The following is a 21,227-nucleotide window of genomic DNA, read 5'->3' on the forward strand; positions in this document are numbered from 1 at the left end:
CAAAATATTTTTGCGTCGTCAAAAACGCGTCTTCAAAACGCGCGCGAGCACACTGGCAATGCAAGTGGCGCCCTCTGTCAATGGGGACCTATGGACGCTATTGCGGCAAAAATATTATTACGTGTTTTTTCGAAAGAGGCGCCTCTCATAGCGACTTTACCCTCTCTGTTATAGAGTACGAGCACGGCCCACAGGCACGAGGTTTATATTATTATCTTTGATTCTTTGATGAGAGGGTTAAAGACGAATTTTGCCCGGTTTACTAATGTTCCTCATCTCCGCTGTTAGTAGACCAATTGTGTTATGATCGTTAATCTTACCAAGATATTACATTATTCTTCGACGCCGAGCCTCAATACGCCACGGTTATTTCGAGCATTATGCACAGATTTTGAGGATTATTTGCAGTATGACATTTAATAACAATGTGGTAATGTTAGTGACAGAAGCAACAGTACTGTTGGCAGTGAGGGAAAAGACTAATTTGTTTTGAGGATGGCGCTCAGCGAATGCGGGGTTCGAGTGGAAGAAAAATTACGAATCAAGATAGGTGATAATGCTTTGATTCTTTTATTTTATGAACCAATATTAGTTAATGATCAATATTTTCGTATATTATGTAACCCTACTTGTGTTGTAAGTTGTGTAGCCTTTAAATTAGTAAGACAAGATCTAAGCCTTTGCAGTATTTTTTATGTAAAATCGGGGAAAACGAAAAATGGCTTCCTGGAATCCTGTGTATGTTTGGGTTTGGCCATTTAAATGGGTAATGGTAGTCTAAAACAGGAAAGGCGTGAGAGGAAGTGAAATAATATGGAAATTCAAGTAGAAATCTACATTGAAGGTCAAATTGTTCATCGCTGAAGCCAGTGTCTTTATCCTCTAGGTGAAGCCAAGAATTTAACTCCCAGAAGTCACGGATCAGTGGGGCAGCGAGACACGTATTGCACAATCAGTCTGGATCAAGAAGAAATATTTAGAACAAGCACAGTTGAAAAGACTTTGAGCCCATTGTATTGCCAAGAGTTTCAATTTGAAGTTCCTCGAAAATTTCGCTTCCTATCCATATACCTTTATGATCGGGAACGTACTGTTAATAAGGATAAAGTTTTGGGAAAAGTCGCCATAAAGAGGGAAAATCTTCACAAGTATAATGGAAAAGACCATTGGTTTCCTATTCTTAATGTTGATGCAGATTCTGAAGTTCAAGTACCTTTTTTTTTCTGTCATAATTGTAATTGTCACTTGCTTTCTAACAAGTAACTTTCTTTAAGGGTAAAGTTCATATGGAAATCAAGCAAGATCAGTACATTAAGGCTTCCAGTAATGGGTCATATTCTCATAGATTAATAGTTAGGTAAGATTGTATGAATCCTACAGTTTAAAAAAAAATTTGATACGAGAAATAGAATCTGATTTTCAGGGTGTTAGAATGCAGTGATTTAACAATAATAAACAATGCGTGCGATCCCTATGTTGTTATTTCATTTTGTCACAATAACAAACACGAGTCGAAAAGAACAAAAATCAAGAAAAAAACTGTAGCACCTCAATTTGATGAAAGTTTTTGTTTCGAGGTAACTGATATTTTTAGTTTAATCTAGTGATGGGCTGAAACTGATATGATATTGATATGGGATACTAATTAGGGTGGTTCAAAAAAATGCAAATATCGAAATGTTTTGGTGCACATGGATTTTCCTGTTCATTTTGATGAGAACATGACCCACGAAAAATTTTAAGTAAATTCATTAATATTTAGGACTGCCTCAACGAGGTAAAGTTTTACCTCTATGAACTAGCCCATTTATAAGCAAAAATCAGTTTTGTCACTCATTTATTTTACTTGAACGAAAAATTTAATATTTATTACTTATTTAAGTTTTTACAAGGGTTATTATAGAAATAAGTACCGGTACACCATAAAATATTTGGCAGAAAGCCCCACTAAACCAGGTCATAACTGCTGAAAATCACAAGTTAGGACCTGGTTTTGTGGGGATTTCTGCCAATTATTTTATTGTGTACCGGTACTTATTACTATAATAAACCCTGTGTAAACTTAAGTAAGTAATATTATTATTATTGTTCCAAAATAAAAAAAGTATTATTATTATTATTATTATAAATAGTAAATATTTCGTTCAGTTAAAGTATTTGAGTGACATAATTATTTTTTGCTTATAAATGGGTTTGTTTATAATGGTAAAACTTTAGCTCGTTGAGGCAGTCCTAAATATTAATGAATTTACGTAAAATTTTTCCTGGGTCATTTTCCGACCAAAATGAACAAGAAAATCAATGTGCACCAAAACATTTCGATATTTGCATTTTTTTTGAAACACCCTAATACTAATACTGCGATTTTTACGATTAATTGGTTCACGTCAAGTGATAAATACCCAATAAAAGTAATAAAAAAAATTAGTTTTCACTTCTTCACTTCTAGTTTTCAAGAATTTTGTAATTTTTTAATACCAGTTGGAAATTTCAAATTAGTCATATAAATTTTATAATTAGTTAAATACATAATGAATAATTAGTTAAGATATTGTTTTCTGATTTTAAATGGTTAGGATAAAATTTAGGGCTCGAATATGACTATTACAAAATTTGGACTCTAATTGACCTTGAAAAAGTTAAAATCCATTTCCTATAGACTCCAAGACTCGAATGAGTATTGCAAAATTGAACTCTAAGGCTTGCAAGTCCAATTTTCCAAGACTAAACCTAAGAAACAGGACTCTTACACCCCTAGTAATAATCGGTTAGATAATCAGTATCGGTAATAATCAGTTTGGCATTGGTGATGATTTCCTGAATCTCCTATATCGTTCAAATAATCATTCTTAGTAAATTCTCAAAATCTGTATCAGAATCAGTTAAATAACGATATCGGCCTATATTAGTTTAATCTTATTTAAATTTTTTCATTTTTAATAGCTTCCTGTGAGGAATAGTGGTAGTGCTGTGAAAGAAGGGTTGCGCTATTCTAAATCTCCTGAAGAAGAGATAAATTCTTCGACTGAAATAAAGATCTCTGTTATGCACGACTCTAGTGGGGTTTTTGGAAATGTATTTATGGGTGAAGTCAGAATCCCTCTACAGGGTCTGGACCTATTGAAAGGTCACGATGCCTGGTGAGAGCAAATATGCGCTAAATATTTATGCTTTTAAAATCTTAAGTTAAACATTTATATTCTCTAATTTTGCTTAGGTATTTCCTTAAACCAAGGGATTTATCAATGAAAATACCAAAGACTGAGCTTGGTTCCTTGCGTCTCAAAATATTTTACACATCCGACCATGTTTTTTCTAGTCAATTTTACGATCCCTTAAGGAGGTTAATCCTTAAATCTGTAGAGTGCAAGGTAAACAGTGCTGTATTTGTATAATGTCAGTTTGATTAAATTATGAATTTACAGCCAATTACGTCAAGCGCTGCGTATATTCTCGGTGAAGTAGTTCAGAACAAAGTAGATGCTGCCCAACCATTAGTGAAAGTGTTTATGCATGAAGGGAAAATACTAGATCTGATTAAAGCTCTCGCCGAACAAGAAATTTCTAAAGTCACGTAAGTGTTTTTAGTTATTGAAATGATTTAATTAAGTTAAAAATATTTTTGTCACTTTTAGAGATCCAAACACAATTTTTCGGGGTAATACTTTGGTATCAAAATGTATGGATGAGTTTATGAAATTAGCTGGGATGCATTACTTGCATCAAACTCTCAGGTCAACCATTGAACTTGTAAGGGTGTTTTTTGGGAATTTTTTATACATTTCCTCGTTTTAATAAACTTAACTGTTCTTTATCTAGATTTTAACTGAAAGGAAACCTTGTGAAATAGATCCCTCTAAACTTAAGGAAAATGAATCTTTAGAAAACAATATGGTAAGTATAATTCATTTAATAATGCAAAGTTATATTTTAAAACTAACTCTGAAAATTCCAGAGTAATTTGAGGCTTTACGTTGACCGTCTATTCCGTGCCATAACAAATTCAGCTCTCTCCTGCCCTCCGGTCATGATGGAAGTATTTGCCGCCTTAAAACAATTAGCAATTACGTATTTTCCTCAACACATGGAAGTCAGATATTCCGTAGTCTCGGGATTTGTGTTTTTAAGGTTTTTTGCCCCTGCCATTTTGGGACCTAAATTGTTTGAGCTTAGCTCTGAACCTGTGGATGGTCAAATAAATCGTACTTTGACGCTGATCTCAAAAACCATTCAGAGTTTAGGGAATGTAGTCTGCTCAAAATCTGTAATTATCGTTTTATTATCGTAATTATTTTTATTAATGACCACAAAATGCTAGTTATCTTTTTCATTTATATTGTCTTTATTTCTTTAGCCAACACAAATTTTTAAAGAGGACTACATGGCGGCCTTATACAAAGACTTTATTACTGACAAAACAGTTGACACTGTGAGAGTTGTAAGTATCCCTGTGCAATTTTCATTTATTTTAGTATAATGTGCTATTTTATTGTTTTCAGTTCCTGGAATTAGTGTCATCAGGTTCTATGTACATGACGTCCTCCACAGTACCAATTCTTTTAAAAGAAGGGTAAATATTTTTAAATTTATTTTCAAACTCTGTTCTCTCTTCTTTCTATTGTGTGTGAATTTTAAATCATTACTAACTCTTATCGCTGCGTGAAGGTTTTTGTTATAGTAATTGGTAAGTTGTTCTTTCTGTCAGTGTGTTAATTGTTGAAAAGGCTGTTAACCTGTACACTGCAAGATTTAGTTTCATAAATCCATTTTCACTTAATAAACCTGTCCAGTAAAATTGGTTTGGCTTTAACAGACTTTTATTTTATTCTATATATTATTGCAATTTCGTTGATTTTTAAAACTTTTTTTTAGGGTAATGATCAAAAGAGCCCAAGGTCGCAAACGATTTGGCATTAAGAACTTCAAGCGTCGTTACTTTTGTTTAACAACCCAAGAGTTTTATTATTCCAAGACGAAAGAAGATTCTGCACTTTGTCGAATTCCAATCGATCAAATATTAGCTGTTGAGAAACTCCAAGAAGAGTCCTTCAAAATGAAAAATGTATTTGGCTAAACAATTTTATGCAAAGCTCGTTTCCCTTTGTGTGTTTAGGATTTTATTTTATGTTAGATGTTCCAAGTCATCCAGCCATCCCGAGCTCTCTATATTCAGGCGAATAACTGTGTGGAAGAAAAGGAATGGATTGACATCCTGACCAAAGTTTGTCAGAGCAACAACAAAAGACTGAAGGAATATCATCCCGCTGCCTATATAAATGGACATTGGCTATGGTGATTTGTTCTATTTTTATGATCTGCTTTAACAGCCTTTGGCCTGTTCCATTTTAACTATTAGTAACAAAATATATAAGTTTGACCATGAGTGGATAATAAAGATAAGTATGACACTTCCTATTCACCCAATGCAAATTTTTTAATGATAGTCTGTTTCGCCAATGACAACGTAAACCATTACGTACCAACGGACTGACAACTCTCTGCGAACTGTTCCTAGCATTTGGAGGAAGCCCAAAAAATCGCCGATGGTCCGCTGGCAGATTTTTCAATGGACCAGCCAAATTGAAATACTTTCAAAAGTGTTATTAACGCTTACTTTTTTAAAATAATTATGAATTATTGAATGGGAAGATAAAAATAACTATTTTAAACACTGACTCCATTTCAGAAGTTAGTTTTTTTTTCAAATTTCAAACCTAAACGCGTTAACTCTCGTATTTCTCGCCATCAAACTAACCAACTATTTTGCCAAAGGGATGAGTTTCCTGTTTGTAAACTTCGTATTTCGCAATCACTCCATGACAGACTATCATTAACCGAATTCATTCTGTGCCATACTTATGTTTATTATCCCCTTATGGTTTGATTTATATTCTTCCAATGCTAATTTTAAACTATTAGCCTCTTTCCACATTGACCACATATTTTGAAATGCTCTGAGAACCCTCTGTGTGTTGTTATTTGTGTCAAGAACTTCAGGTGCCCTTTTTTTTATTTTAGCAAAGGCTTTATCTATAGCCAAACTTGTTTTGGCTGAATTTCATGTTATGTTAAGTTTATAATATATCTTACGAGATAAGTACCTATCTAGGCCATTGAAATTAAACATGTACGTTTACATGCTCAATGAAGTTTCTGTTGGGCACGAATTTCCTGCCAAATTGCAAATGTGTACGCAGCATCACTGCTCAAATATACTGAGTCTTATAACACTTAAAGATGTAAAATGTAAAAATTGCACTGCATACATGTTGATAAACTATATTTAGCTGAGGCAATATTATTAAAAAATTAATATGTCTTCGTCCTACACTATTTTTTTCTTCCCCAACATTTTTTTTTAAATCAATAAGAGCCTGTACATGTTTCAAGCGAATAACATTAGCAAGATAGGTAGAGGAATAAGTCTCGCGGAAGAGGTATATTAAATACTACTGGTATCACTAAATGTTGATATTTCTCAATAGTTGTAAAAAACAGCAAGAAATTACACCTGGTTGCTGCCCTGTCACGGTAATTATAAGTATATTTTTTTTTATGTTTTAAAAAAAAAATCTTCCCCGTTTATTTATTGTTAAATTAATAACCTTCCATGATAGGCTTCTGTGCCTGCTGATATTAGAGTTTGTATTGACTCCGATAGGGAGATAGAAAGAATGCACACCATTTTTTTGTCTCACATGGATACGTTGGATAAACTTAGGGGTAAGAAGACTCTTACAATTTATATTTACCATTTTAGTTTTTCTGCATTAACTTCATTTTTATTAATAATAACTAGGGGTGTGCATAGGGATGCACCGATATCGGTACAGCCGATATATCGGGCTTATCAGCTATTCGTGGCCGATAATATTGGTGGTAATATCGGCCTATATTAACAAAGTTATCTATCATAACAGTAGTGTATAATGTTAAAATCATTGTAAAAGATGTTTCAGTACACTGTCATATAATTTTATTATAATTTTTCATGAAATTAAGTTTGCAAGAGCATATCTGAATGTTTCTTTTCATTTTACGTGATACATATTCTCTATCACAAATTGAATATCGTTGTATCGTTGTTTTTTATTTGTTTACACTCGTAAACCCCTGTCTAAAAAAAGTTTGATCTAGCTTCTGAATTCTGCCGTACGTGGCGCGGCCAATTAAATAAAATTTATCATTAGTTAGTTAATCGAGAATCTTCTTATTTTTAAATGTTTTTCTTAAAATATTTTTCCAATACTGGTATCAGCCAATATTGGCTTCACTTGAGCCCTTATTGTTCGATACTGACTTAGTCCAAAGTGAGAAGGAACGTCATACCTTTATTAGTGCATTTATAGCGTCTGCCTCCCCCACCCCCCTGCGGGTGCCCATGGGCCAATATATCGGTGCATCCCTTGGTGTGCGAATTATTTTGACCAAATATCAAATCAAAGACTCGGTCAAATCGAATACAGCTTCAAAATGTTCAGTATTTGAGAATGAGTGTAGAAAGTATTTGACAATTTGCCAAATATCAAATAGTTTGGCCAAATATCTACCAAGCATTTCTCTAAAATGGTAGCTTTCCCGCCTAAATAAGAAAAATAGATCGCATTATCCTTTAAATAAGTGACGGCACTGTATTTAGAAGCCTGACTGTGACATCTCCTTTTGACTTTATTACGGAAATGATCTGTAACTTCCAGAATTTTTTAGGGATACACTGATATATTGGCCTATTTTTCTAATATCGTTATCGGCCAATATCACCTAAAACAAAGCCAATTAAATTAAATACGTTAAATATTTTCAGGAAAAACCTTTACTTATAAGAAAATTCTCGATGAACTAACTAATGGTAATATTTTATTTGATTTGCTCCGCCACGTACGCCAGACTTCAGAAGCTAGATCGTACCTTATTTAGAAAGGGGGTTACAAGTGTAAACAAATAAAAAACAATGATATTCGATTTGTGATAGAAAATATCATATGTATCAAGTAAAATTAAAAGAAACATTCAGATATGCTCTTGAAAACTTTTTTTCATGGAAAATTAGAATAAAATGGTATTACAGTGCACTGAACTGTCTTTTACAATGATTTTATTATATGCACTACTGTTATGAGAGATAAATGAAAGTAACACCAAAATCTTAGACTACTTTTATAGCACTTTTTTTCATTTTCCAGTAGGGGTGTGCGAGCACTCGTTTTAATCGAGTGCTCGAATCGAGTTCTAGTTCGAGTACTCGGCTCGAAACTCGATAAGCCTTGCCGCGAAACTCGTGGAGCTTTGAGTTCAAAGTTTTCCAAGGTCAAACTCGGTAAAACTCGTTAGGTAATTTTAAGAGTTTTTTGTTATCGAGTTTAAGTGTTATCGAGTGTTTTTTGTTATTGAGTTTAAGTGTTATCGGGTGTTTTTTGTTATCGAGTTTAAATGACATCACAATTCCTATTGTCAATTGGCTCCTCTAAAAATGACGTCATTTTTTCTGCCCAAGCTATTGGTCCATGTGACGCATGTTTCACGTGTAGCTTTTAAACAGGTTTTAGTTTTAGTTTCAGCAAACTACAAAGACTTTTTCGACATTAACAGTCATGCATAGAGCAGCTTACAAGTGTAGTTATTAGTTAGTCAATAGTCATGGAGGAATCTGGCGATGATAAAAGTGTTAATTTCAACTCTGAAAATGAAGAAGAAACTCAATTAAATGCTAGTTCAAGTGAGCCAAAATTAAAACGAAGGAAAACCAGTCTAATATGGAAGTACTTTGAAGATCTTGAGAATGGATTTTCCCAGTGTCAATTATGCAATATCAATATTAATTACAAAAGTCAAAATACATCTAGTATGCGAACTCATTTGAAAAGCAAACACCATGACAAGTATCTAGAGCATTGTAATGAACAATCTAAAGCAAAACCTACATTGCAGCAATTTCCACTGGAAAATTTTATCCCAGCTAAAGAGAAATTTGGTAGCGATCACCCCAAGGCCCAAACAACTACAAGATTGATTGCAGAGATGATAGCACTCGACTTTCAACCGTACTCTATTGTAGAATATACTGGATTTAAAAGACTGATAGATAATCTAGAACCAAGATACCAAATACCAAGTTGTACATCATTTAGTAGGACTCACATTCCAAATCTGTATAACGAACTAGTTACGAAGATAAAAGCTCAGCTAAAAGAAGATGCCACTGCAGGGATATACGGAATTGCGTTCACTACTGATTTCTGAAAAGCCAAGACTGGAGTGTCCTACATGAGCTTGACTTGTCACTTTATTGGGAAAGAATTTAAGGCGTATTGCTTAACTCTTGCTGTAATGCCATTTCATGAAAAGCACACTGCAGTGAACATTCGTAATGCCATAAGTGGTCTAATGGATTCATTCGAAATTGACCAGCTGCAAGAAATAACACGCATTTTTGTAGTGACGGATAATGGTGCTAATGTTGTAACAGCAATAAGAAACACGAACTGGATACATGTTCCGTGTTTTTGTCATTCCCTTCAGTTGGCCATTAAAGGTTGTTGGGAAGGCTTCAAGGAACAAACTGGAACAGCACTACCAATTAATGCAGTTTTAACGAAATGTAGGAAAATCGTTGGGTACTTCCACAGAAGTTCAGTAGCATCTACGAAGTTTAATAATAAACAAATCAATTGCGGTATTGTGAGGCCCAAACAACTCATACAAGACGTGGAAACTCGCTGGAACAGCACTTATTTTATGATAGAAAGGCTATTGGAACTAAAGAAACCAGTAACACTAGCATTATCTGAACTTGATACGGATCACGATGTTTTAACAAGTATGGAGTGAAAGATTTTAAGAAATCTTATTAGAGTTCTTAAACCTTTTCAAGAGGCCACGACACATTTAAGCGCAGAAGACTACCCAACCTCATCAATGGTTTTTCCGGTTCTCCACTGTTTGCAAGCCGAACTAGAAAGACAGTCTTCATTGCCACAGGAACTTGCTCAAAATATCCCTGACATATTTCTCAAATCCCTAAAATTAAGGTTTAAAGACTTTAGAAATGACAAAAATTATATATTAAGCATGCTCGTTGATCCAAGATATAAAGCAATTCTTTTGCCAATCCACGTTAAAAAGAAAGCCATCATGCTGCTCACGAATGAAATTGAAAGACTGACACTTTTAAATGATGCAGAGGATAATGATACAGATAGTCAAGATGACTTAGACAAAGATGAAAGTCAAAGTTTGTGGAATGTTTTAGATACCAAAACGAAAAGTTCTAAAAAGAACTTGGTCTGCGATGAAATTGCTGGGTATATTGAACAAAAGCCAATTCGCAAAGAGTCAAGTGTGTATGAATGGTGGAAGGTGCATCAACATGTTGATTATCCTAATATAGCCAAGGTAGCTCGATTATTTTTAGCAGTGCCAGCTTCATCCACACCTAGCGAGAGAATCTTTTCAGCAAGTGGCTACACAGTATCCAATAGGAGAGAATCATTGTTGCCTGACCATGTTCAACAACTATGTCTAATCCATCAAAACCTTCTAAAAAATGAAAACTTAAGGAAATAAAATTCTCATGAAAGTTAAGGTTCTGTAATTAAGAAAACAAATAAATTTGTTTAATTTTTGAAGTTCCTTTAATTAGAAAATGTTTAAGACTCGTTATTATTTCAAAACTCGTTAAGAACTCGAAGCACTCGAAGCTTTGAAAAAGAGTAATTTTAAAACTCGTTAACTCGCTAGGTTTTTCAAGCTCGAACTCGAACTCGGTAAGAAAATTTTTAGAAACTCGAACTCGACTCGGTGCGAAAAAAACGAGACTCGCACACCACTATTTTCCAGCTGATATATTCTTATTTCTTAAATTAATGGCAAGTAGTGTACTAAAACTGTCTAAGAGAGTAAAAAGTATATTTAATAATAAATATACGGAATATGTTGGTTAATAAGTGCTTTTGTTTTTACCTTTATGAAACATATTAGGTATATTATAAAATCAAATAATTAATTGTAAGTTTAATAATTGGAAAAACTAATTGGTATTTTATCGAATAACCGGTCCAGATTTTAGGCCCCCAAAGAATTTGATCAAATTATTTGATGTTTGAGATACTCTATTTGGTATTCAATGAGCTTACTGAGATATATTTGATATTCGACTTGGTACCCTAAAAAATGGTATTCGCATACCGCTAATAAAAACATTGTCTTTACTTTCTTTAAAATTTGTAGAAGCTTGTGAACATCACTCGTTCTATAATGGAGAAACTCTGCAGTTGTCCCCTCATGGTTGGACTTGTCCTAGAATTATCAATGGGGGAACAACATCTGGATTTGTGATTGAAGATAGCAATTCAGTCTTTGAGACGTTGGTGGCTTTAAGGGTGTGTGTTCACGAACTCCAGCATGATCACCAACAACATTTGAGGAATATTTGTAGACAAACGAAATACGGATCTGAGTAAGTTTAGCTGATTTAAACATTTTTATGGACTTAAATGTTTCCTAAATTAATTGTAAGGGAAAAGTCATAGAATTATATATAGTTGGAAAATTCCAATTATATTTTAGAAATATACTGATTTGGGGATATCTGGCTTAGTATTGGTTTGGTTCCTGTTCCGAAAAATCCAAAAACAATCGCTTTGCAAAAAACTAATTTGTTACTTATGGACATATTCAAAAGTTAGCCTTAATAATATAGTAGCTTATTACAAAGTTACATCAAGCTGTAAGGAGTGGTTGGCTCTCATGGCTTGCCACCACCCTCCTACGCAATTTAACCCGGCCACCATTAATGGGCTTCACAAGTCACTAGTTGACTTAGGTCTGTGTGGTTCCTTGGGTATTAGCTTAGCTGATTATTATTATTATTATTACATCTACCAACTTCATTACAGGCAAGCTCCTATTGGTGATGATAACTACCTCATGATGCTTGCGCAAAATTGCAAGTGACTCCTTTTTTGTTGTGGGTTTTTTTAATTGTTGTTTTCTTTTGTCACTGGTGATTCATGGTGAAATGCCGTTAAAGAAGACCCAAATGTACTTTTTTCAACCAGTATGCAAATTTGTGTTAGATCGTAAAGAATTGTTATATACGTGTTTTGTACATATCTTGTAGATGTTTATAATAGCTAAAATAGTATATTAAGCTTCGAAAGCTATAGATAGTTTATACATTTACTTTTAACAAAAGAATAGCCTTATTTAGAGTTTAGTTGATATTCCCGCATGTTACCTATTTTCTTCACAAGTGATTTGTACAGAAATTTTAAACTTTTTATCATAATATGGGAATTATTTATATTCATTTTTTGTTGAATTATCCTTAACATTCCATTATCGTAATGTTTTCTTTCCTGAATGAAAGAATCACATAGTCTCAATTCAATGCTCGAACCGTATTGTTGCTGGGATTATTTCATTATTTAAGAGCCATGTAAAATTTCAAGTTTTATCTGTTACACATTAACCCTCTTCTTAGAGAAGAATTTAGCTAATAGTTAAAGTGCAGTAGAGTATTTTGTGTACAAAATCTTTTAGCAAGCATTCTGTCTCTTAACAAATAACATTGATTTAAATGTTTTAGAAAATCGCAGGCTCTAATGCTTACTTTTCTCTGGCATTTTGCAAAGCTTTTTATTTTTATATCCAGAGATAGAAAACATTGTTACTAGATGACAAGAAACGCTCATTGTAAGATTGCCGTACTAAATGCTGCTTCTGATTTTAACTAGTGTCACAAATCTGACCTAAATATACTTGAAAAATTTTACATTTTTCCTTTTAACATGTTTTTCTCTAAAGCTCGAGGTTATTATAACCCCAGTTTTAGTATGTTCATTTCATAGCCCTAACCATAACAATATATAATAATTACAACTAATTGAACCCTTTATATCAATGGCATTATAATTATTAACAATTGAGGAATCTTTTAATGAATATTTTACACTTGAAAGTTTTTTGTATGAAATAATTAACCTGGGTGTGTCCCTTGTTTTTAACATTGAAGGAAAAAAAGCAAAATAGTCATATAAAATTATAAAGCAATACTAATTAAAATGCATTTATTATAAAAAAAAAAGTATGATTACAGTCTAAATTATTTGATGCTATAAGAAATGATTTGACCCATGGGAAAATTTGCTGTTAAACACTTTAGACCTTGCAATGATATTATTGGCCCCATCTTTATCAATTTTCTGGATATTTAAATCTTTGTCCCGATCAAATTCTCGTCTTTTTTCTTTTTCTTTATCGTGATTCTACAAAAATTAAATAAATACACTAAAACTTGTATAGCTTCAAGTCATACTTACTGCTTTGCGTTTTAGATTTTTCTTATGAATATCCAACAAGGATTCTTTCCGTTTAGCTTCCTGTTTAAAATAAAATATCCAATTATATCAAAATGTGTTTCATTACATAGTTCTGATTTTGAGAAATTTTGAAAAAGTTCACATATGCAAGTGACAAAAATATTGCTTACATTAAATTTTTCAATCTTATTTGTTAAATTTAAATTTCTGGAGTGAGTTGCCAATTCTTCTAGTGTTGGTTTACGATAGACTTCTTCCAGTTCCTCCTTAATTGGAAGGTAATTTTATAATTTAAATACACAATTTATTTTATCTAGACCTATTAAAACTAACAGGTTGCTCTTTTTTTTCTTTTTCTTTCGGTGTTTCAGTCCATCCGGAACGATCCATCTCATTAGCAGATGGACCAGATCTTTTGCTAAATGTTCTAGCTCCAAGTCCAATTTTATTTCCCAAGACATCAGGCAACTGTGTCATCCATTCTTCACGCTTTTGTACTTCTTCTTCCTGAAAGTTTTTATTGGTAATTTATTGTACCCAAAAAAAAACAAGCAATGGTTACTTTGTAGAGTAACTTATCCTTCATTTTTTTGGCTCTATCTTCAAATGTTTTAGCAACACTAATATCAACTGATTTATCCAAATTATGAAATTCAGTTAAAGAAGGTCCAATACATTCATCATCTGTAGAATCTTCTTCAAAGTCATTTACAGGCAAACTGAAACCAGGTGGAAGGGCTGGTCCAATTACTTTTGAATGTGTTTTTTTGGTTAAATCCGGTGGTAATTGAGGTCCATATAAGCCTGGAACAGTTTCGTTAAAGTTAGGGGGTAATTGGGGTCCATATTCAGTTTTTTCCAAATTGCTAGATAGGCTTGGACTTGTTGCCACAGTATCAGATAAACTGGTTTTCAATAATGGACCAGGTGTTGGTGCAATGCCAAATTTGTCTTGGTCATCATTATTATCTGAATCTTTCTCTTTTGATTTACCCCAGCCTGGTGGAAGGGTTGGACCAATATTCCGTGACATTATTTGACCGTAATGAATAGCAAAACAAAATTAAATATCAATTACACCAGGCCCGAAGTCCGTTAACAATAACATTTAGAGCTTGAGGAAGCTACCCATCGACGCTACCTAACCTTTTACCTTTAATCCTAAAATTACTTTATTACTGTAGAAGTGGTATTTAGCGCCACGTTGTGACACTATTATACAATGAACTTTTTGAACCAATAGGATTTCAGTGATATTAAGAATGAACCAATCAAAGTGTTAAAAAAAATTCCGGAATTCCATCGTTTCAATTGGCACAGTTTCCGGAATCAGTACGTTGTTTTCGACGGAGTCGACGTTAGTAGTTTCTCTTCGTTTGCGCTGTCAAATTTTTATGGTTAAATCATTGCGGACGAAGAAAATAAGTCGCTGGATTCTTCAACAAGTCCTAGTATTTATTTAATTACTCAAACAAGAATGTCTTCTTCTGGAGATTTCGGCAATCCTTTACGGAAATTTAAATTGGTTTTCCTTGGAGAGCAGAGTGGTGAGTTAGAATTTTGTTAGACCAAGGCCTAGGTAGTCCGAATGGCTATCGCACGCCAGTCCGTAGCCCCCGGTACGCCACTCCCAATTTCCCAAGCCGAAAATATTTAAGGGGCCTTGGTCAGTTAGATCTAATCGATGGGAAAATTCGTTTACGTTTTCAAATTGAATAGGATAATTGATTAACCTTTTAGGAATTTTTTTTAAACAAGCGTATTCTTCTCAATTCTAATTTTTTTTGGGCAGGTGATAGGCTTTGGGGTCTAGCTGCTGAATCTTAGTAACTGACTGTACAGCTAAGAAATTAATAATAATTAACCAATAAATTAATGGTATTAAAAAGATTAATTCCCCAAAGCCCCATGTACCAAAATAACTTTTCTGAAAAATGTTTACACCCTACTTTGCAAATTTAAGACCAGGCATCAAAAATTAATATAAAAAATGTACCTTCAAAACAGACACTCAAAGAGTGGAATTTTGGGTATTAATTTTTGATGCGTGGTCTTAAATTTTCAAAGTAGGGTGTAAACATTATTTAGAAAAGTTATTTGGTGCATTGGGCTTTAGGGAAAATTATTATTAATTTCTTAGCTTTAGGCACATGTAGGGATCAATAATTTAAGAAGGTACATGTCAGTTTGTACTACTAAATTTAATGCCTCATTACAATTTACTTGAGTAACTTTTATTACTAAATATACAGATCACATTTGCTAAATCGAATATAATTTACATAAATTTCAGTTGGTAAAACATCTTTAATTACAAGATTTATGTATGATAGTTTTGATAACACTTATCAAGTAAGTTATTATAGATATTACCCCATATAATAAGGATCGGACCAATTTGAGTTTAAATGAAATATAAATTTAGGCAACTATTGGCATTGATTTCCTATCAAAAACAATGTACCTTGAGGATCGCACAGTTAGATTGCAATTGTGGGATACAGCGGGTCAGGAAAGGTTTCGCAGTCTCATTCCCAGTTATATCAGGGACTCAACTGTGGCTGTTGTTGTATACGATATCACGAGTAAGTTTCAGGACCTTGGAACTTTGGGTGGAATTGGCTTGTACAATGAACCTAAATACATTTACTGAATTAAATAGACGCAAACTCATTTCATCAAACCTCTAAATGGATTGATGATGTCAGAACAGAAAGGGGTAACGATGTTATAATCATGCTTGTTGGAAACAAGACAGATCTTGCTGATAAGAGGTTAGGGAAAAATTTGTATAAGTATAATGTATTTTCTTGGATCATTTAAAAAGAATAAATATAGGAACAATGAAATACCTTCAACAAGTTATTCTTTGCTTAATGAATGTCATAAAAAATACTCTATTGACCCATTTTTCTTTTTACTAGTATTGCGCTGTTAAAACAGTTGAAGAAAATGGGGAATAACTGTAATTGTTCCTAATTTTAATGGGGAAAAATGAAATTAAAAAATAATGATTCAAGAAATATGTTAGCTTTGGTTCTTTTTGAACTAAGATAAAAAATGTATTGAAATGATTTAGGCAAGTATCCGCTGAAGAAGGGGAAAGAAAAGCGAAAGAGTTAAATGTCATGTTTATAGAAACTAGCGCGAAGTCTGGATACAATGTTAAGCAGGTATAGCTTGAGTTTTGTTAGCTGTTACATTTTAATAAAAAGCCATACTTGTGCAACATACTGTATAGGCCTAATTTTACATGAAACATTATAGTTGTTCCGAAGGGTAGCTGCAGCGTTACCTGGAATGGAAAGCACAGAGCGAGCTAAAGAAGACAGTATCCTTTTCTTCATCATTCTCTATATTAATAAGTTAGGCAAATATCATATACTCCGCCACTACCATCTGGTACAGACCATTTAGGTTTTTAAATAATTGGTATGGTTAAAGGGTGTCATTGTATAGAAATGCACTTACAGAATGATTTTCATAGAAGGCATGTTTATTCCAATTTTATTTTTGCATGCTTTATAAATATTACGTAATTTTGGGTTCTTTATGATAAAAATATTTTGTTGGGTATAAAATACTGGTTATTGACTTAGGAAATATGAATCTAACAACTTTTTGAAAACCTTTTGTTAAAACTACTTTCACAGGAAAACCTATAAATTAAGTTAAAAAAAAAGTATCATTTTAAAAATTAAGTCTTATGTACTAAATTTTTAATTATTCCGTATACACTAAAAAATATGGAAATTTTTCTCTATTATAATTATTACCAGTGTACCACTAGTTTTTTGACCAACACTTTATGCCCTGCAATGTATTTTTATTGTACTTTTTATTTGGTTTTTCCCTTGAGTTATGATCCCTTTCCTTGACATTATGCCTCTCTTTGTCTTTTCTGCTGCCGCTACTTTTTGTACCTTCTCAATAAAAAATTATTCTTTGGCAACTGCAGTTGTGGATGTGGATCTCAAAGATGTTCCCAGCGAACCACCCAAACAAGAGGGGGGATGTTCGTGCTAGATCCTCACTCCTGCTCAGTTTTTACTACACCCCCGACCTTAAAATCCCTTGTGTTAAGAGAACTGCGACCTTTTGCCTCCCTGTAAATTATTTGATTATCCTTTATGATAAAAAACGTCCCATAAAATGCATTTCCATCCATTTTGGGCTTAAGAATTTTAAATTAAATTTAGTTAAAAAGAAAAATTTATTTAGTCTCCCTCGAATACCAGTACCATCAGATTTTGTAATTTCACAGGCATATAATCATTTGCAAAATTACTTCAAAAGCATTATAAATCTACGCCTGTAACTCTAATCTCGGTTCACCTTAAGTTCTTAACAAGTAAAATTGATCTATGCGAAACGTTTTGATATTGTAATATTGGTGTGGTGCCTTTCTCACAACTTCACAAAAAATCTGATTGTACTGGATTATAGTTTGATATTTTTAAATTTTCTAAATTGGAACCCGAGTTTTGTATATTTTATTATCTTCTAAAAAGTCACAATAATTTCAGAACTCGTACAGAAGTGGATGATAATATTTATCGATTTGTGTTTGAGATAAGAATCTCCGTGGTGGTGTCGAGAATTTTTGAAATTATAAGTAATATGGAGACCTAGTGATATGTTTTTCAAATTCATATTGAAAATTATCTATTCTTTATAATATTTACAAAATCTATTTAATTTTTATTTCGTTGATGAGTGAAAGTGGTGTAGTTGGGTAGCTTTTTTTCCTAAATATAAATTATGTTTTAATAGGTATTTTTATAATTTCTTAGAATTAAATAGAGGCAATACAAAAATCTATATGTGTTTTAAATAAGCACTATTCAGATCTCCACTTGATCACAGAATTTTAGTATAAACATTTTAAGCTTACGGGATATAATAAACGCTTGAAAAAACCATCATGCCGCGCTTGAATTTGCCTACATTTCTGGCTGCCTCAACTTTTAGTCAAATTTATTTTAAAATTATCACTACCTCAAAGCTGTAATTTGTGTAAAAGGTTTTTGGGGGAAAATCAATATTATGTTGAGGTATAATTCACATTTTTGTTGATTCCTTGTTAGACACTTGGAAATATTGATTTGCAAAATATCTGCCTACCTGATGTTTCTGATAAATACCAGCTTTGATGATAGCATTTTGATAAGAAAGGAAGCAAATATAGTAATGGTAAATGGCGTCAACAAATTATTGATGTACCAGTACGAATTTAAGAAACTTAAAAAATACCCTCCAATATAATAAGCAAAAAGAGTTTATCAATGTACGTTCCGCCCATTTTTTATTGAGATTCGCTTAAAGATGGAGACATCTCTTTTTTAAGTCTATGGTTGTTTACATTGGAGGTTGTACAATTATGGAGGGAAGAAAATGCCGCATTTATAAATCTAAATTTGTTGTATAGGTCCTATTGCTAAAGAAAATGGTTCTTACGATCTTCTAGCTCTGTTTATATGAAAAGTTTTAAATTTAAAAAAAAAACTGAAATCAGAAAAATACGTTCAAATGGCTCAATACTTAAAACTTAAAAAAAATGTTACTTTTTGTAACATATAAATCTTGTAGTTGATGCTTGTATAGTAACTTGTTACAACTTTTTCGGGGAATTTTTGACTACATTTAATATGGCTTAATTCTAACTATCTGTATTACAGCCATTGGGACCATTTTTTTTGCATGACAAATATTTTTCCGCTGCCTTTTGCGTTTTCTAATGTTATATTGTTATTGTAACAAAGGCATTTGGAATTCTGTGTTTATGATGATAAAGACAAATTAAGTTTCGTGTGCCATGTACAGAAAATAATACAATAAAATGTGTTTTTGTCTCTTTATAATACGAATCAACTTTGATATGTAATTTTCAGCGTGTTTTTCTTTATCTGGGCTTTCAAATCCCTTCCTTTAGTTTTTTCTTTATAGTTTTGGCTTGGTATTCTATCTTGTAAGTTCTTGATTTGTGAATTTTCATTTTCTTCCTTCCTCTGTTGCATGTTGATTTTGGGTGTCTATGTGGGTACATTGCTTTAGGCATACATATTTCTTATTCCGAGTTCTGGATTGTTTTGCAACCCTTAACTCTGATATTAGCCATTCCTTTGAAGCCTCAAGAACCACCAACAGAAATGAAAGATGAAGATGGGAGTTGCATGTGTTAAGAAGAATGACATTACGCAAGCTGCTATTGGTTGATAATGAGAGAAAAGACTAATAGAATTTGAAAAAAAAATATTCAAAATGTTGAGAACTTGAGACAACTTTAAAACGAAATGGGGGGTATGGTTTTTCTTAAGCAATTTATGGCTATTTATACAACTGCCCTTTATTAAGAATTGACTAAAAGAATACGTAAAAAATTCACGAAAATGCAGTGTTATTGTGATAATATAGGGAACTTTTTGCACAAAAGGTAAAACCCCTGTGTTTTGTAAAGCTTATGATTGTCAGAAGCCCATTTTCCATATATGACCAATAAGAAACCCATTCCCGCTTGAAATATCTTTCATTTAGAACAAACACTTTTTGTTGGAGAATGGTACTAAATATCATTTAAGTTTGTGGCAGGACATGAATTTTAGAACACACCAAATATTATCAAACGTAAACAATTTAAGCTATACCATTTTTTTGTGGTTCAAAGTAGCATTTGTAACATAATCATTGTTATTTAGTGGAAGCTTAAGTTGTAAATATGTCTGGGATTGCATTGTTTAATGATTAAGGCATTTTTGGTTCAATACATCAAACTCCTAACTATGGTTGTTATTTTAATTTTCAACTAATTGGCCATTTTTGAGGTGCTAATTATCATTGCAAAAGCCTTCTTACGTTTTTATTTAATTGTGTTTAATACGAAAAGTGAATTAATAATCCCAGTCACTGTATAGAATAATGGCTTTAGCATAAATTTTTACAATATAGTCACTAAAAGTACGCTACTTTTGGGTTTTTGTAAGATTTTCGCTCAAAGTGTTTTTGCAAGCAGACAAAAATTGTCGTTGATATAAACAACTTAAGATCTCCCTCCTATTGGTATATTATCGTTGGCTTATTTAAGGGTGTTAAATCAAACCATTTAAAATACCCTTGCATAAATTTAAATTAAATGTTATAGTATTCTAAAAAAACGCCTGTCAACTTTGACTATTATAATATGAACAAAATGTTTTAGTATTTTTATAATAATTTAAAAAAAGCCAAAGATTTTTTTAAAGTGCAATATTTCTTATTGCTTCAATAATCCGAACCTAGCTAGCAAACATGTTTTTTTTGGTCTAAATGTAGTCATTAGGCGAAAAATGTTTTCACCAAGCTAGATTTTTTAATTTTTTTAATGATTAATAATTTATTTCTGACTTTTGATATGTGCGAGTTTAATCATTCCATTAATTTATTATTTGCAGTGTTATTTGCTAGCATACAAAAACCTTTAATTTATTTTCTAGATGAAAACTAATTGAAATCAGCGAAATAAACCAAAAATATTACAAAATTTGACTTGTTTAAAATCATACTTTTATTAACACAATACAAATGACTAGAACAACTTCAGACTGGCAAAAAAGTTATAAATTGGTACTAAGAAGATTCTTTTAAATATTTACTATTTACAATTAGTGGTTGATACTTTCGTATACAGTGTGGAAGGTATAACTATACACTAACTTCAATGAAAAACAAATTTATTTGAATTGTTTTGAGTAGCGTTAACCTATATCGTAAACTATTTTGATAATTTACCATAAGATTATTTAACCAATATTTGAGATTCAGAAAATGTAATCATTACATAGCTTACTGAATTTGTGAAATAATCGGAGCTGTGGTAGCCGAATTAGAAAAGTGAAAGGGCAAGATATGCAGCACCATCTGCCTTGTTTTGGA

General features: G+C 32.5%; 3 protein-coding genes across 4 annotated transcripts; 2 read left to right on the forward strand and 1 right to left on the reverse strand.

Moving 5' to 3' along the window:
• The first annotated feature begins 232 nt into the window (after positions 1–232).
• On the forward strand, positions 233–13,132 carry RasGAP1 (Ras GTPase activating protein 1). The gene is made up of 18 exons (XM_090168583.1): positions 233–550; positions 887–1,209; positions 1,275–1,357; positions 1,424–1,577; positions 2,944–3,140; positions 3,218–3,371; positions 3,426–3,574; positions 3,636–3,750; positions 3,820–3,894; positions 3,956–4,264; positions 4,355–4,438; positions 4,500–4,570; positions 4,873–5,062; positions 5,132–5,292; positions 6,486–6,531; positions 6,618–6,723; positions 11,227–11,455; positions 11,895–13,132. Exons 1-18 carry the CDS (start codon positions 496–498, stop codon positions 11,950–11,952), a joined length of 2,559 nt encoding a protein of 852 aa, XP_090024709.1. The 5' UTR covers positions 233–495; the 3' UTR covers positions 11,953–13,132.
• On the reverse strand, positions 13,074–14,473 carry LOC149952464 (GPALPP motifs-containing protein 1). Its single transcript, XM_090168584.1, has 5 exons — positions 13,882–14,473; positions 13,653–13,826; positions 13,490–13,585; positions 13,320–13,379; positions 13,074–13,265 (listed from the first exon to the last, which is right to left on the reverse strand). The coding sequence occupies exons 1-5, from the start codon at positions 14,350–14,352 to the stop codon at positions 13,113–13,115; spliced, it is 954 nt and encodes a 317-aa protein (XP_090024710.1). The 5' UTR covers positions 14,353–14,473; the 3' UTR covers positions 13,074–13,112.
• Positions 14,474–14,656: 183 nt separating this feature from the next.
• Positions 14,657–20,817, forward strand: Rab6 (RAS oncogene family member Rab6). Of its 2 annotated transcripts, none has more exons than XM_090168586.1 (7): positions 14,657–14,866; positions 15,613–15,671; positions 15,745–15,904; positions 15,982–16,093; positions 16,399–16,492; positions 16,587–16,650; positions 19,434–20,817. In XM_090168586.1, exons 1-7 carry the CDS (start codon positions 14,797–14,799, stop codon positions 19,499–19,501), a joined length of 627 nt encoding a protein of 208 aa, XP_090024712.1. In that variant the 5' UTR covers positions 14,657–14,796; the 3' UTR covers positions 19,502–20,817. The 2 variants fall into 2 exon arrangements, with proteins under 2 accessions (XP_090024712.1, XP_090024711.1); XM_090168585.1 differs by lacking the exon at positions 19,434–20,817 and adding an exon at positions 17,278–19,180.
• The last annotated feature ends 410 nt before the right edge of the window (positions 20,818–21,227 follow it).

This window comes from Leiobunum rupestre, chromosome 3, assembly GCF_980474605.1.
Source record: "Leiobunum rupestre chromosome 3, qqLeiRupe1.1.hap1, whole genome shotgun sequence".
NCBI lineage: Eukaryota > Metazoa > Arthropoda > Arachnida > Opiliones > Sclerosomatidae > Leiobunum > Leiobunum rupestre.